The sequence below is a fragment of the Mustelus asterias genome, chromosome 23, assembly GCF_964213995.1.
Source record: "Mustelus asterias chromosome 23, sMusAst1.hap1.1, whole genome shotgun sequence".
In the NCBI taxonomy this organism is placed as follows: domain Eukaryota; kingdom Metazoa; phylum Chordata; class Chondrichthyes; order Carcharhiniformes; family Triakidae; genus Mustelus; species Mustelus asterias.
This window is the reverse complement of record NC_135823.1, coordinates 47,463,860-47,479,454: the sequence shown is the minus strand read 5'-3', so window position 1 is coordinate 47,479,454 and position 15,595 is coordinate 47,463,860. Positions and strand designations below refer to the sequence as shown.

General features: G+C 44.6%; 1 protein-coding gene across 1 annotated transcript; it reads left to right on the top strand.

Moving 5' to 3' along the window:
* Position 1: 1 nt before the first annotated feature.
* decr2 (2,4-dienoyl CoA reductase 2, peroxisomal) lies at positions 2-14,963 on the top strand. Its single transcript, XM_078240448.1, has 8 exons — positions 2-390; positions 1,165-1,233; positions 2,029-2,080; positions 4,736-4,871; positions 5,059-5,183; positions 6,416-6,509; positions 14,088-14,192; positions 14,330-14,963. Exons 1-8 carry the CDS (start codon positions 302-304, stop codon positions 14,545-14,547), a joined length of 888 nt encoding a protein of 295 aa, XP_078096574.1. The 5' UTR covers positions 2-301; the 3' UTR covers positions 14,548-14,963.
* The last annotated feature ends 632 nt before the right edge of the window (positions 14,964-15,595 follow it).

The window sequence follows — 15,595 nt, the reverse complement described above, 5'->3', positions numbered from 1 at the left end:
CAGCGTCACCCGGGCATGCTCATTGCTGGTCGCTCCTTGGGCAAAGGGCAACTGGAGTGGGTAACTGGGCTCAGGACGGTTTGAGGGGACCTTTCTGTCCCGGGCCTGATACCCCAGTGACGCCTGAGAGAGAACCTGCTTCAGAGTCCCTCCCAGGGCTTGTTTGAGGTTCTCTGTCCAGAGTCTGAGGGGCTCTGCTCCCGGCGACTATCTCCAGAATTTGAGGGGTTGTGTTCTCAGGGTTGTGAGGGTTCTTGTCTCTGTGGAGAGGCCTTGACAGGGCATTATATAAAAAGCAGTCATGTCTGGGACTGGCAACATCCCTGAGGATGTGGATACTGATGACTGTTTGTTGAACTATACCTATCTTTTCAGCCCTGATATCGTAAAGTAAGTGAATGTGTTTGATTAATGTGTAATTTGGGTCAATTGAGTGCGAGCTCTGTTTAAAGATTCCCCATTCTTGCCAATGTTCCTGGGAACGGGTTCCTCCCAGACTTTATTTTGCACTTCGAGAACTTTCCCTTGCACACTGCAAATCTGTTGTGTTGCAAGGTGCTATTCCATATAATCCATACAGTGCAGAAGGAGAACGCTCCAAAAGAGCATCTTACCCACCTGTCCTATCCCCGTAACCCTGCGCATTCACCATTGCCAATCCATCTATCCCAAGGAGAAATTTAGCATGGGCAATCCACCTAACCTGCACATCTTTGGACTGTGGGAGAAAACCAGAGCACCTGGAGGAAACCCACACAGTAAGAAGTCTCACAACACCAGGTTAAAGTCCAATAGGTTTATTTGGAATCACGAGCTTTTGGAGCGCTGCGCCTTCATCAGGTGAGTGGATGCTCACCTGATGAAGGGTAGCACTCCGAAAGCTCGTGATTCCAAATAAACCTGATGAACTTTAACCTGGTGTTGTGAGACTTCTTACTGTGCCCACCCAACTCCAATGCCGGCATCGCCACATCATGGAAACCCAGACCAGACACAGGGAGAATGTGCAAACTCCACACAGTCACCCAAGCGTGGAATTGAACCCTGTGGGGCAGCAGTGCTAACCATTGTGCTGCCCTAAAAACAATGGCCTGTATACCTATTGTTCTATTCTGATTTGAATAAAACAAATTACTGCTGCTAACCTCTTGTATTTCTGAATAGGGACAAGGTGGCATTCATCACAGGAGGAGGGTCTGGCATTGGATTCCGAATTGCAGAGATTCTAATGAGGTAGGGCAGCAGCTGCAATATGGGCAGAGGTAGCATGTACTTGAGGGAAGCTTCATGAGGCTTGTAAGTGTGATGGTGTAAGAAATGGTAAGAATCTTTCTGATCAGTTTGTTTCCCAAAAGGTGGCACAGGGTATACAAGTACCATTTTTCTATGGGCATTCTGTGACAAGAGGAGGCTACTACAGCCTTTTGAGCTGTTTCTTCATTCATTTAGGTAATGGCTGATCTATATCAGAATGACTTTGTGATCAGGGCTATTGAGACCAAGTTATTTTCCAACGTCCAAGATTTGCAGATTAATAGATCAGGGGCTGACAACTTGGGACAAGAGAAGAAAGAGGGAGCATTGCTTTTTGTGCAGCCAGCCAGTGGCATGGCCTTTTGAACAGCTGTGAGTACATTTTGTATATACATTGAGAACATATTAATTGGAGCAGGAAAAGGTGGCATGGCACCTCAAGCTCGCTCTGCCATTTAATAAGATTGTGACGGATCTATGTCAATGCCGCTTTCCCACCTGATTCCCTTAATCTTAGATATTCAGGCCATGCATTGTCTTGTAAGATCTTTATATCAAAAGGAAAGTTCACTTTCTCATCGAGCATTTCTGACTGTCCTGACCCATGGGGGGGGGTCAGATCTACATGTGATTACAGACCTGATTAGCTATTCCACCATAAAGGGTGTAGTGTGGTAGCATCATGGCTTCTTAGCTGAGTTCAGTGTTGAAACTGGGCATCAAATTTGACCCTCCTACTGTGTAACAATATTTTTAATGACTGTTGTGTTACAGACATGGATGTCAGACTATCATTGCCAGCAGAAGCTTGGAACGAGTACAGGTAGTAAGTATGCAGGTCTTTGATGATTTAAAAACACAGCAAAGTAGTATAACTAACTACATTGCCCCCTTGTTTTAACTGATCCATCGGAACCACTTAGTTGGCAATTGATTATTTGATTGGGCTGGTGTTGCTAGTGAAATTGAGTGAGTCACAGTGTTAGCAGTGGAGACATTAATTCACAAATAACAAACATATCATGCTGCTGTTTATATTGTCACTGCTCCATTCATTTTCTGCAGTTTGCTAGCTTTGTCTGGCTAATCTCTAAATTACCCCTATTTAATCGCTCTCACTCTGGGTTATGATCTGCTGATATTCTCACAGCTGTATTTTTAATTAAGTAGCATTCTGTTTTAAATCGAGGTAAATTTATGTGACATTAATCCCCGAAATCAAGTTTTTAATAGCCTTTATCAGCTTAAATGTTCATCCTAAAACACACAGTTAAAATGGAAAGCAGGTGAACATTGTGGTATTTGTGTGTTCAGACTTGATCCAGGACTGTTGCCAGTCTGTATGTGACTGTTGTCAGGCATGAGCTTTCTTTCCCCTGTTCTCGCTAAAATCATTTTGGTTGCAATTCATTCTGTGACAACAATGCTCTCGTGTACTGTGCTTGTGAAGATTGAGATATGACCTAATCAAGGTCTTTAAAATGACAAAAGGATTCGATTTGGTCAACAGAAACTATTTCCCCTGGTGGGGAAATCCAGAACAAGAAAATATATTAGACTTAGGCCATTCAGGAATGATGGAGTTTTTTTCAGGATATTACTCGTAGCAGTGATAAAGGAAAACCAGTGGATATGGTGTATTTAGATTTTCAGAAAGCTTTTGATAAGATCCCACACAGGAGGTTAGGGAAGAAGATTAGAGAACGAGGGATTGGGGGAAATCTACTGGTATGGATTGAGAATTAGCTAAAAGACAGAAAGTAGGAGTAAACAAAGTACTCTCAGGATGGCAGGCTGTTACTGGTGGGTACCGCAAGGATCAGTGCTAGGTCCACAGCTGTTCACAATCTATTTCAAAAATTTGGACATGGGGACCAAATGTAATATCTCTAGATTTGCTGATGACACCAAATTGGGTGGGAATGTAAATCGTGAGGAGGATGCAAAGATGCTTCAAAAGGATTTGGACAGACTAAGTGAATGGGCTAGAACATGGCAGATGAAAAATATGAATGTGGCTGAATTATCCACTTTGGTAAAAGAAACCGAAAGGCAGAATATTTTTTAAATTATGAGAGGTTGGGTATTGCAGGTGTTCAGAAGGGCCTGAGTGTCTTTGTTCATGGGTCACTATAAGTTAATATGGAGGTGCAGCCAATGGCATGTTGGCCTTCATCGCAAGGAGATTAGAGAACAGGCATAAACATGTCTTGCCGCAGCTGTATAGAGCCTTGGTGAGACCTTTCCTTGGAGCATTATGTACAATTTTGATCACCTTATCTAAGGAGGGACATATTTGCCATAGAGAGAGGGCAATGGATTTACCAGATTAATCCTTGGGATGGTAGGATTGTTTTATAAGGAGAGATTGAGGAGACTCTGTCTGTATTCTCTTGAATTTTGAAGAATGAGGAGTGACCTCGTTGAAACTTACAAATTTCTTACAGGGCATGACAGGGTGGATGTAGGTGTTTCCCTTGGAAGGCGAGGTTAAAATGAGGGGACATAATCTCAGGATAAGGGGCGGGCCATTTAAGACAGATGAAGGGGAATTTCTTCACTCAGAGGGTGGTGAATCTTTGGAATTCTCTACTCTAGAGGGCTGTGTAAGCTCAATTATTGAGCATGTTCAAGACAGACATTGATAGATTTCTGGAGACTAATGACATGAAGGGATATAGAGATTGTACGGAAAAGTGGCATGAGAGTCAGCCATGATCCTATTGAATGGCGGAGCGGGCTCGAGGGGCTGAATGGCCTACTCCTATTCCTATTTCTTATCGTCTAGATGATCGTGCATGACGGAGTAGGCTTGACAGGCTGAATGGTCCAGTCCTGTTCCTATGTCAGGAAACACTTTTTATACAAGAAGTAGTATAAATCTGAAGTTCTCACCCCAAATGCGAGACTAATTGCCTCTTTCAGTATGGAGATTGATCCATTTTTATTTGGTAAAGATGTCAAGGAATATGGAGCAAAGACAGGTATGGGTTTGGGATATAGATCAGTCTTAATCTAACTAAATGGCTGAGGAGGCTTGAGGGATGTTTGGCCTCTTGTTCCTAATAGTTAGAAGGTGAACTGACTCGTGATTAACGGACAGTCTCTGACAATGCAATTACAAGCTGTAATCTCAATGAGATGGCAAATGCACCAACAAGAGAGGAAGGAGTTTTGAGTAACAGCTATTGTGATATCATTGGAGAATGATTGTGTCACAGGATCGCAAGTTGGAAGTTATTTTACAGTTCCAAAGCAAAATTATAAGATATTAAGTGCAATACATATTAGTTGTCTAACAGCTCATTAATTCTCCAACCAAAGAACATAAATCTCCTGCAGAATATTGGAATTTTTGAGTTAACTCTTATGAGAAGGCTGCATCCAAGGTAGGTTGTTTCCATCAGTGTAAAATGAAACAATCCATAGTTTCCTATGTTGCATTCAGCAGTAACCAGCATGTTTCTGTCTTTTAATCCAGTCTGCAAAGAAACTCTCTGCAGCCACTGGACTGCACTGTCTGCCAGTGTCTCTAGATGTCAGGCAGCCTGTGACCATTGTCACTGCTGTCGAGGAATCACTGCAGAAATTTGGGAAAATTGACATCTTGGTTAATGGTAAGTATGAGTTCAGTTTTCTTGTTACTTCTCAGTGGAGGCAGGTGATCCACGGAGCGCACAGTCCCAACTCTGCTGATTTTAGTTAATGCACATCACTGCTGTAAATGTTAATTGTGCAGTGAACCTGGTTCTATTGTGAGGGCATTTTTAAAAAAATCTGTAAAGTTCTCCTCTCTTTCTTCAGGTGCTGCAGGTAACTTCTTGTGCCCTGCTAGTGGTCTGTCGTTCAATGCTTTCAAGACTGTCCTGGAGATTGATACAATTGGAACCTTCAACACCAGCAAGATAGTGTACCAGAAGTGGTTAAAGGTGAGTTGCATTTGAACTGGTGCAAGAACCAGATTTTTGTTTCTGGTTGATTTAAATATCTCCTTTTCTAATTGGTTTACGGGTCACCCAATAGCTAATTGTCAGGCTGGGTAGCAATCTCCCAGCCCTGTCAGAGGAGACTACCACCTCTTGTCTCTCTGGGAGAGTTGGATAGCACTGGAAAGACAGAGGATGAGGGGTGACCTAATAGAGGTGTATAAAATTATGAAAGGCATAGATAGGGTGAACGGTGGGAAGCTTTTTCCCAGGTCGGTGGTGACGTTCACGAGGGGTCATAGGTTCAAGGTGAAGGGGGGGAGGTTTAACACGGATATCAGAAGGACGTATTTTACGCAGAGGGTGGTGGGGGCCTGGAATGCGCTGCCAGGCAAGGTGGTGGGGGCGGACACACTGGGAACGTTTAAGACTTATCTAGGTAGCCACATGAATAGAGTGGGAATGGAGGGATACAAAAGAATGGTCTAGTTTGGACCAGAGAGCGGCGCGGGCTTGGAGGGCCGAAGGGCTTGTTCCTGTGCTGTATTGTTCTTTGTTCTTTGTTCACTGATGATTTAAAACTTGTCCTTGGAGCTCACCTGGCTGCTCAACTGATTGGCAGACCAAGAAAAGCCCCAGTTTTTTTTAGGGGAAGTTGTAGGAGGTTTGCAATTGGCCCTGAGTCACTGAGAGAAAGTGATCAGGGTTCTTGCAGCAGACCTCCAGTTCATTTTGGTGAAGTAGCCAGTCTGAGACCAGCCATCCAAGCTCATTGATAAAGAATGGTCATTTCGAGGAAGTGCATCAAGCAAAAGGGTCAACGGTTTCAGTAGAGAAAATTGTCCTTTTTTAAAAACAGAAGGAGGTAAATAAGTAATTTTTCCTTCATTGTGTGAAAACAAATCTTCCATACCTCTTGTCTCCAGGCCTATATTTGAAATTTATTCATGGAATGTGTATCTTTTCTAGCTGAGGGCTCCTAGGTAAACTGAGTTAGTTGGTCTGAAATCAGTATCTGCACAGCTCAAGATTCCCCACAACAGTCTCCTAGATTTCCTATGTGAGAGACGATGAGAATGACGTGTGGGAAATTAGACACATTATCGAGCACCTAATTTATCACAGTCAAACTAGATGTCATTTAAAACTTAGTGAAAGTGAGATGGAATTTAACTGTGAAAGTATGAAATCTGTGGAATGTTATATCTGGTGTTAGTAACCTGCTGTTACCCTAGGAACATGGAGGAGTTATTGTGAACATCACAGCCACACTGCACTACAGAGGACAAATTTTGCAGGTCCATGCTGGGTCTGCCAAGGCTGCTATAGGTAAGTTTGTATTGCAGGTACTGAGTGTTCCCACTGATCTAAGCTCCCTCTTATTGGAAACACCAGTGAATCCAATTTGACCAGCACAGGACTGGGAAATGGGCCTCTACTTCAGTTGTGGCTGGCAGCAGAATGCTAAAGTCACAAAACAAATTATTCTTGCTATTCTATTCTGGTGTATATAGTCCACGTTCTTCCTCTTCAAGTGGTAAAATCCATTCTCCGTAGGTGTTTATTTATTCATTCTCAGGATGTGGGTGTCACTGGCAGCATTTATTTCCCTTGAAAAGGTAGTGGTGAGCTGCTGCCTTGAATTGCTGTAGTCCATGTGGTGTAGCTACACCCACAGTGCTGTTAGGGGGGAGCGTCCTCATTGTTCGACAGGAGCAAAGAAGAGAGGAGCGATTTGTGTGTTCAGCTAAAGGGGCAAGAAATTGATTATTTTTACTGACTTTTTTGCGGGGTTTGTAGTTTTAGGAGTTTAGATTTGAAAAGCGGACGTAGGCCGCCCGCGGGGCGACCTGGGAAGGAGTTTAGTTTTATTTTTAAGCACGCGGGAGGTTTAAAAAGCAGGCCGCCGTATCCAGCGGGCAGCGTTGAGAGCGGGCAGTGGAGTGAGAAGGAAACAGAGTGAGAGCTGAAGAGTTTTGGCTGAACGGGCTTCGGCGTAAACAGGCAGAGCCAGGGTAGGTCACCACCACCCCCCCCCCCCACACACCCCCCAATGTTTAACTCTTATTTCTTCCCCTGTGGAATCTGAGGAAAAAGGGAAATATGGATGTGAAGCCAGCTTGCTGTGCTCTGTGCCGGATGTGGGAGGTCGTGGAGTCACCTAACCTCCCAGAGGTGCATATCTGCGCTGGGTGTGTTGAGCTGCGGCTCCTAAGGGACCGAGTTAGGGAACTGGAGCTGCAGCTTGAGGACATTGGTCTGGTCAGGGAAAACGAGGAGGTGATAGATAGGAGTTATAAGCAGGTGGTAACACCAGGGCCACAAGGATCAGGCAAGTGGGTCACAGTTAGGAAAGGGAAGAGTCAGGTGGTTCAGAGTACCCCAGTGGTTGTGCCCCTTACGAATAAGTACTCTTGTTTGAGTACTGTTGAGGGGGACAGCCCACTTGGGGGAAGCAGCAGTGGTCTTGCCTCTTGTGCGGAGTCCAGCCCTGTAGCAAAAGAAGGAAAGGAAAGGAGTAGGAAGGCAGTGGTGATTGGGGACTCCACAGTGAGGGGGTCAGACAGGCGTTTCTGTAGAAGAAGTCGAGAAACGTGGATGGTGGTTTGCCTCCCTGGAGCCTGGATCAGGGATATTTCCGACAGGGTCCAAGAAATCCTTAAGTGGGAGGGAGAGGAGCCAGAGGTCGTGGTGCATACTGGTACTGCCGACGTAGGCAGGAAAGGGGAAGGGGTTATGAAAAGAAAATATAGGGAGTTAGGTAGGGAGTTAAGTAAAAGGAACGCTAAGGTCGTAATCTCAGGATTGCTACCTGTGCCACGAGACAGTGGGGGAAGGAACGGAATAAGGTGGAGGATGAATGAGTAGCTGAGGGATTGGAGCAGGGGGCAGGGATTCAGGTTCCTGGATCATTGGGACCTCTTTTGGGGCAGGTGTACAAAAAGGACGGGTTTCACTTAAATCCCAGGGGGAACCAATATTCTGGCGGGAAGGTTTGCTAAGGTTACTGGGGACAGTTTAAACTAGAATGGTTGGGGGGTGGGAATCAAAATGTGGTGACTGGGAGAGAGGAGGTTAGAGTAAAATTAAGAGGGGCTGGTTGGCAGTGTGAGAGGGAGGATAGGCAGGTGAAGGGGAAGGAGAGCTCTCAGACCGAAGGGTTGAGGTGTGTTTATTTTAGCGCAAGGAGTATAGTGAACAAAATGGATGAGCTTAGAGCGTGGATCGCTGCTTGGAAGTGTGATGTGGTGGCCATTACAGAGACTTGGTTATCTCAGGGTCAGGACTGGGTACTTCAAGTGCCGGGTTTCAGATGTTTCAGGAGGGACAGAAAAGGAGGCAAAAGAGGTAGGGGAGTGGCACTGTTGATCAGGGATAGTGTCACGGCTGTAGAAAAGATGGATGCCATGGAAGGATTGTCTACGGAATCTCTGTGGGTAGAGGTTAGGAACAGGAAGGGGTCGGTGTTTTCTATAGGCCGCCCAATAGTAGCAGAGATGTGGAGGAGCAGATTGGGAAGCAGATTCTGGAGAGATGTGATACTAACAGAGTGGTGGTGATGGGAGATTTTAATTTCCCAAATATCGATTGGAATATCCCTAGGGTAAGGGGTTTAGATGGAGAGGAGTTTGTTAGGTGTGTTCAGGAGAGCTTCCTGACACAGTATGTGGATAAGCCTACAAGAGGAGAGGCTGTGCTTGATTTGATATTAGGGAATGAACCTGGGCAGGTGTCAGATCTATCAGTGGGAGAGCATGTTGTGGATAGTGATCATAACTCTATCTCCTTTACACTAGCATTGGAGAGAGATAGGATCAGCCAAGCTAGGAAAGTGTTTATCTGGAGTAAGGGCAACTATGATGCTATTAGGCAGGAAATTAGAGGCATAAATTGGAAGGAGGTTTTCTCAGGGAAATGTACGGAAGAAATGTGGCAAATTTTCAAAGAAAATTTGTCTGGAGCTCTGCACGGCAATGTTCCGGTGCGGCAGGGGAGTTATGGTAGGTTACAGGAACCGTGGTGCACAAAAGCTGTAACGGATTTAGTCAGGAAGAAAAGAAAAGCCTACAAAAGGTTCAGGGAGCTAGGTAATGTTAGAAATCTAGAAGAGTATACGACAAGTAGGAAGGAACTAAAGAGGGAAATTAGAAGAGCCAGGAGGGGACATGAGAAGGCCTTGGCCCCTTTTAAGGTCAAACCAAGTAAAAGAAGGACTTGGCAGACAGGATAAAGGAAAACCCCAAGGCATTCTACAAGTATGTGAAGAGCAAGAGGATAAGATGTGAAGGAGTAGGACCTATCAAATGTGACGGTGGGAAAGTCTGTATTGAACCGGTTGAAATAGCAGAGGTACTGAATGAATACTTTGCTTCAGTATTCACAGTGGAAAAGGATCTTGGTAGTTGCAGTGCAGACTTACAGTGGACTGAGAAGATTGAGCATGTGGGCATTAGGAAAGAGGATGTGTGTTGGAGCTGTTGAAAAGCATCAAGTTAGATAAATCGCCGGGACCGGATGGGATGTACCCCAGGTTACTGTGGGAGGTGAGGGAAGAGATTGCTGATCCTCTGGCGATGATCTTTGCGTCGTCAATGGAGATGGGAGAGGTTCCGGAGGATTGGAGGATGGCGGATGTGGTTCCGTTATTCAAAAAAGGGAGAAGAGATAGCCCAGGAAATTATAGACCGGTGAGTCTAACCTCAGTGGTAGGTAAGTTGATGGAGAAGATCCTGAGAGGCAGGATTTATGGACAGAAGTAGCCAGCATGGCTTTGTCCAAGGCAGATCATGCCTTACGAGTCTGATTGAGTTTTTTGAAGATGTGACTAGACACTTAGACGGGGGAAGAGCGGTAGATGTGGTTTATATGGATTTCAGTAAGGCGTTTGATAAGGTGCCCCATGCAAGGCTTACGGAGAAAGTGAAGGGGCATGGGGGGATACAAGGGGACGTTGCTTTGTGGATTCAGAACTGGCTTGTCTACAGAAGGCAAAGAGTGGTTGTAGATGGGTCTTTTTCAGAGTGGAGGTCGGTCACCAGTGGAGTGCCCCAGGGATCTGTTCTGGGACCCTTGCTCTTTGTGATTTTTATAAATGACCTGGATGAGGAAGTGGAAGGATGGGTTGGCAAGTTTACTGATGACACAAAGGTTGGAGGTGTTGTGGATAGTGTAGAGGGATGTCAGCAGTTACAACGAGACATAGATAAGATGCAAGACTGGGCGGAGAAGTGGCAGATGGACTTCAACCCAGATAAGTGTGTGGTGGTTCGTTTTGGCAGGTCGAATAGGATGGAAGAATATAATATTAAGAGTAAGACGCTTGGCAGTGTGGAAGATCAGAGGGATCTTGGGGTCCGGGTTCATAGGACGCTCAAAGCGACGTCGCAGGTAGAGGCTGTGGTTAAGTGGTATGTCTTATGAGGATATGTTCTCCTTGGAGAGGCGAAGGATGAGAGGTGACCTGATAGAGGTGTATAAGATGTTGAGAGGTATTGATAGAGTGGATTCTCAGAGGCTTTTACCCAGGGCTGAAATGATTGTCACCAGAGGCCACAGGTTTAGGGTGCTGGGGAGTAGGTATAGAGGAGATGTTAGGGGTAAGTTTTTCACTCAGAGGGTGGTGGGTGCGTGGAATCGGCTGCCGGTAGTGGTGGTGGAAGCGGATTCGATTGAGTCTTTCAAGAGACTTTTGGATAGGTTCATGGAGGTTAGTAAGATAGAGGGTTATAGATGAGCCTGGAAGGTAAGGAGATTGTTCGGCGCAACTTGTGGGCCGAAGGGCCTGTTTGTGCTGTAGCTTTTCTATGTTCTATGAGTTCAAGGGTTTTGCTCTGTGACAATGAAATCAGGATGGTATATGTAACATTGTGCTGATCTCCAGTTGCATGTCTTCACAGAAGTCATGTATGCTATCAGTTCTGATGCAGGTTATGCTCATATTTCTTCAGTTGACATGCTGCAGTTTTTTAAACTTTGTTTATAAAGCTGCTGGAGTTCTACATTTGAAATTCCAGAGGCCCTCAAACACAAATGATATGGCTTAGAAATTGTGATAAATCTACACTCTGTTATCCTCTGCAACCCTGGACTGGAATGAAAAACCAGCTGGATTTCCCTCAACTGATGGCAGTCAAATGACACCAGTTGGAAACTCTGCTTATGTGACTGTGGTCAAGGACAGTATCAAGTTCTCTGATGATGTCTTTCCCACTCACTGCCCAGGCCCCCCTCAACAGCCACACAAGGAGGGCCTGGAGGAACAGATTTGTTCAAACTGTTTCTCTGGGTTGAGGAACAAATTGTGACAATTTGTGCTGAAGAAAGCTATGCAGTGACCTTTGAATTAAAACTTGAAGTGCAGAGACCAATAGCCCAGATCTAGCTGTTATCAAACATGAATGTTTATATTTAACTTATTTTCCCTTTTATATAGGATTCATAGAATCATAGAAACCCTACAGTACAGAAAGAGGCCATTCGGCCCATCAAGTCTGCACCGACCACAATCCCACCCAAGCCCTACCCCCATATCCCTACATGTTTACCCACTAATCCCTCTAACCTATGCAACTCAGGACACTAAGGGCAATTTTTTTTAGCATGGCCAATCAACCTAACCCGCACATCTTTGGACTGTGGGAGGAAACCGGAGCACCCGGAGGAAACCCACGCAGACATGAGGAGAATGTGCAAACTCCACACAGACAGTGACCCAAGCCGGGAATCGAACCCAGGTCCCTGGAGCTGTGAAGCAGCAGTGCTAACCACTGTGCTACCATGCCGCCCAGGATTAGTGGAGAAATAAATTAAAACATGTTTTGGTGTGCCTGCAGCAGTTGGGTGTCTTGGTGCCAACCCGCTGATGTCTCCTATTTGGTACATTAAGGAGCTGGTTTACGCAAAAATAGGTGGGAAGACAATTGAGGAGGATGACAGAGTCTACAGAGAGAGACAGGTTAAGTGGGTGGGCAAAAACTTGACAGATGGAATACAATGTAGGAAAATGTGAAGTTATGCACTTTGGTAGGAAGAATAAAGGGGCTGAATGTTATCTGAATGGAGAAAAACTGCAGAAAGCTGAAGCCCAGAGGGATTTGGGGTCTTCATGCATACATCACAAAAATCTATCCTCAAGTTCAGCGGTTAATAGGGAAGGCAAATGGAATGTTGGCCTTTATTTCAAAGGGAATGAAGTATAAAAATAGTATAGTTTAATCCAAACTATACAAGGCACTAGTTAGACCACAGCTGGAATACTGTGAATGGTTTTGGTCTCCTTATCTAAGAAAAGGTATACTGGCGTTGGAGGCAGACCAGAGAAGGTTCACTAGTTTGATCCCGGGTATGGAGGGACTTTCTTATGAAGGGAAGTTGAATAGGTTGGACTTGCACTCATTGGAGTTAAGAATGAGAGGAGACATGTAGGATTCTCAGGGGGTTTGACAGGGTCGATGCTGAGAGATTGTTTTCCCTTGGACCAGAGGGCATAATCTCAGAGTAAGGGATCGCCCATCTAAGACAGAGATGAGGAAGAATTTCTTCTGAGGGTAGTGAATTTGTGGAATTCTTTATCACAGAGGGCTGTATAGGCTGCGTTAAGTATGTTCAAGGCTGCAATAGATAGATTTTTAAAAATCAGTAGGCGAATCAAGGGTTATGGGCTTAAGGTGGGAAAGTGGAGTTCAGGATTATCACATCAGATCTGTCATGAGCTCATTGAATGGCAGAGCAGACTCAATGGGATGAATGGCCCACTTCTGCTCCTATGTCTTATGGTCTTTTGTGGATCTGTAATTCTAATATTAGAATAAGGGTGCTGTTTAATCCAAACTATATAAAGCACCTTTGGAGTGGACGGGAAAGGATGCCAGCTAACCTTTTTTAATTCATTCATGGGATGTGGGCATCACTAACTGGGCCAGCATTTGTTGCCCATCTCTAATTGCCCTTCAACTAAGTGGCTCACCACACCTTTTCAGGGGGCATTTAAGAGTCCACCACATTGCTGTGGGTCTGGAGTCACACGTAGCCCAGACCAGGTAAGGGCGACAGATTCCCTTCTCTAAAGGATATTAGTGAACCAGATGAGTTTTTACGACAACTGACAATGGTTTCATGGCCATCGTTAGACTTTTAATTCCACATTTTGAAACAAAATCAAATTCAAATTTCAAACATATGATATGATCCTGGGTACCCATAGCATTATCCTAATTCTGGATTACTAATCCAGTGGCAATACCACTCTGCCACCCCCTCCCACTTAACTGTATTCCCCACAGGGAAGTATTTCACCCCCAGGTTGGGACTTTTTTCTGACAGCACAGTAACTTTGCACAGTCAAACTCAGTAACTTTGAGTAGGTATAAATGCAGCTCACATTTCACCATCCAGACTTGCTGCACTGGGCCACAATATCATTGCGCTGCTTTTCCACATTATGTTGGTAAATTGAAGTCATTTGCATGAGGCCAGCATGGTGACATATTACCTCTTGGATTTAAAACCCCAGCACGACGTGCAATCTAATAAGATAATTTACATTGCTTGAGCAGAGGCCAATGAGCAAGAGGAACATTGGAAGAAAGTCTGCTGGAGCTGGTATTGTTCATCCCTCTCAACTGCCAGTCAGGGATGCAGTTCCTATGCTTCTTAAAATAGGCTTGGATCTGCTGGGTCATCCACTCATTCTCTACATGAAGAGGAATCATTAGCAACATGAAAAGTTGCAAGAGGCAATTCACACTTCCCCTGGTTTTCCATTTCATAGGCAGTTAGGGTTGGGGATAACTGCTGGCCAAGCCAGCGACACCCACATCTAATGAAATAATTTTTTTAGAAATTGAACTTTACTTGTTTTGTGACTTAAATCATTGTTTGCCGACTATCTCTCACTCTGTTTTACAGATGCAATGACAAGGCATCTAGCAGTAGAATGGGGACCTGACAACATTCGCATTAATAGTTTGGCACCAGGCCCCATATCTGGGACTGAGGGATTTCGGAAATTGGGTAAGGGACTTGCTGCTGAGGCTAGTGCTCCAATAATGGGCCTGTAGATGTTGACAGTGCATTGTAAAGCAGCAAATAATGTATGCACGCATGAGAATTTATCTTCCTAATCCTTATTTTGTCTCTTCCTGTACCAGGTGGTTTGTCAAAGGCTATGGTTGACCATGAAAAATTTATTCCACTGCAACGCGTAGGGACAAAGTTAGAAATAGCCCACGGTGTACTGTACCTTGTGAGCCCGGCAGCATCATACGTGACTGGCACATCGCTTATAATTGACGGTGGACACTGGCTTACAGGAGCCAATAGCATGTCAGCAATGCAGGCACTCCTGCAGAAACCAGCCAGACTGTAAACTCTATTGAGTTGGGTGGTGAAGGGTTTCTATAATGTAACATACAGTACACGTCAATAATAGGATACACATACGTACACCATCCCAGTGCTGATAGGATGAACAAAGGTCCTGAGCCAGTCTTACCACTCTGTACTCTTCAACAACCTACCAACTTGGTGCCTGACAGTACTCTAGGATGGTTTCCTCTAGTTATCCACTGAAGTGTTTTACCAAGGATCAACTAATCAATACTAAACAACCGTGATTCATTGCCAACATCATATATCAATTACCTGAGGCATCCTGTGTGATTCTAACTCTGGCCAACAGCCAATAAAAGGATTCATGCAGGCTCTGCAGTATTTTCAGAATTGTTTTATGTTTGTGGAGTGTCTACAATGTGTTTGCTGGGATATTAGAGTGCCATAAGCGTCTTTTTGTGCTTTCTAATTGTTGTTGTCTGTTCTCTCACCAATCACATTCACAAATTATGCGGGATGTGCTGTCATACCTATCCTACTGGCCAAAACCAACTGTTCAACCAAATCAAGGTCCAGTGCCAGATTCCAGAAATCAATGTCATATCTGTGGACAGTTAGTAATAGTTGCTCTGACTCAAAGTTGTGAGTTCAAGCTCCACTTTGTAACCTGAACGCACAATCCAGCCAGTGCAGTTCTGTGGATGAGATATTAAACTGAGGTTCCATGTCCCAATTCAATTGGATGTTAAATTCCCACAGCACTATATAAAAATGAGCTGGGGGGGAGGGGGTTCTGCTCCATGGAAAACATTATCTGGTTATTCACCTTGCTTTTATTTGATCCTTCTGTGAAGCCTCTTGGGATGTTTTTCTGTGTTAAAGGTGATAGATAAATACAAGTTGTTTGTGCAACCTTTGCAACAGTGCACTTCAGAATTACTCCCTTGTTGTAAACTACTTTGGGATTTGCTAAGGATGTGATAAGATGAGAAAATTAGAATACACGTCTTTACCAAGCCACCAGAGATTCTAAACTGCCCAGCAATGCTAAAGGGAAGAAGAGATTAGCTTGTTTGTGCATTGAC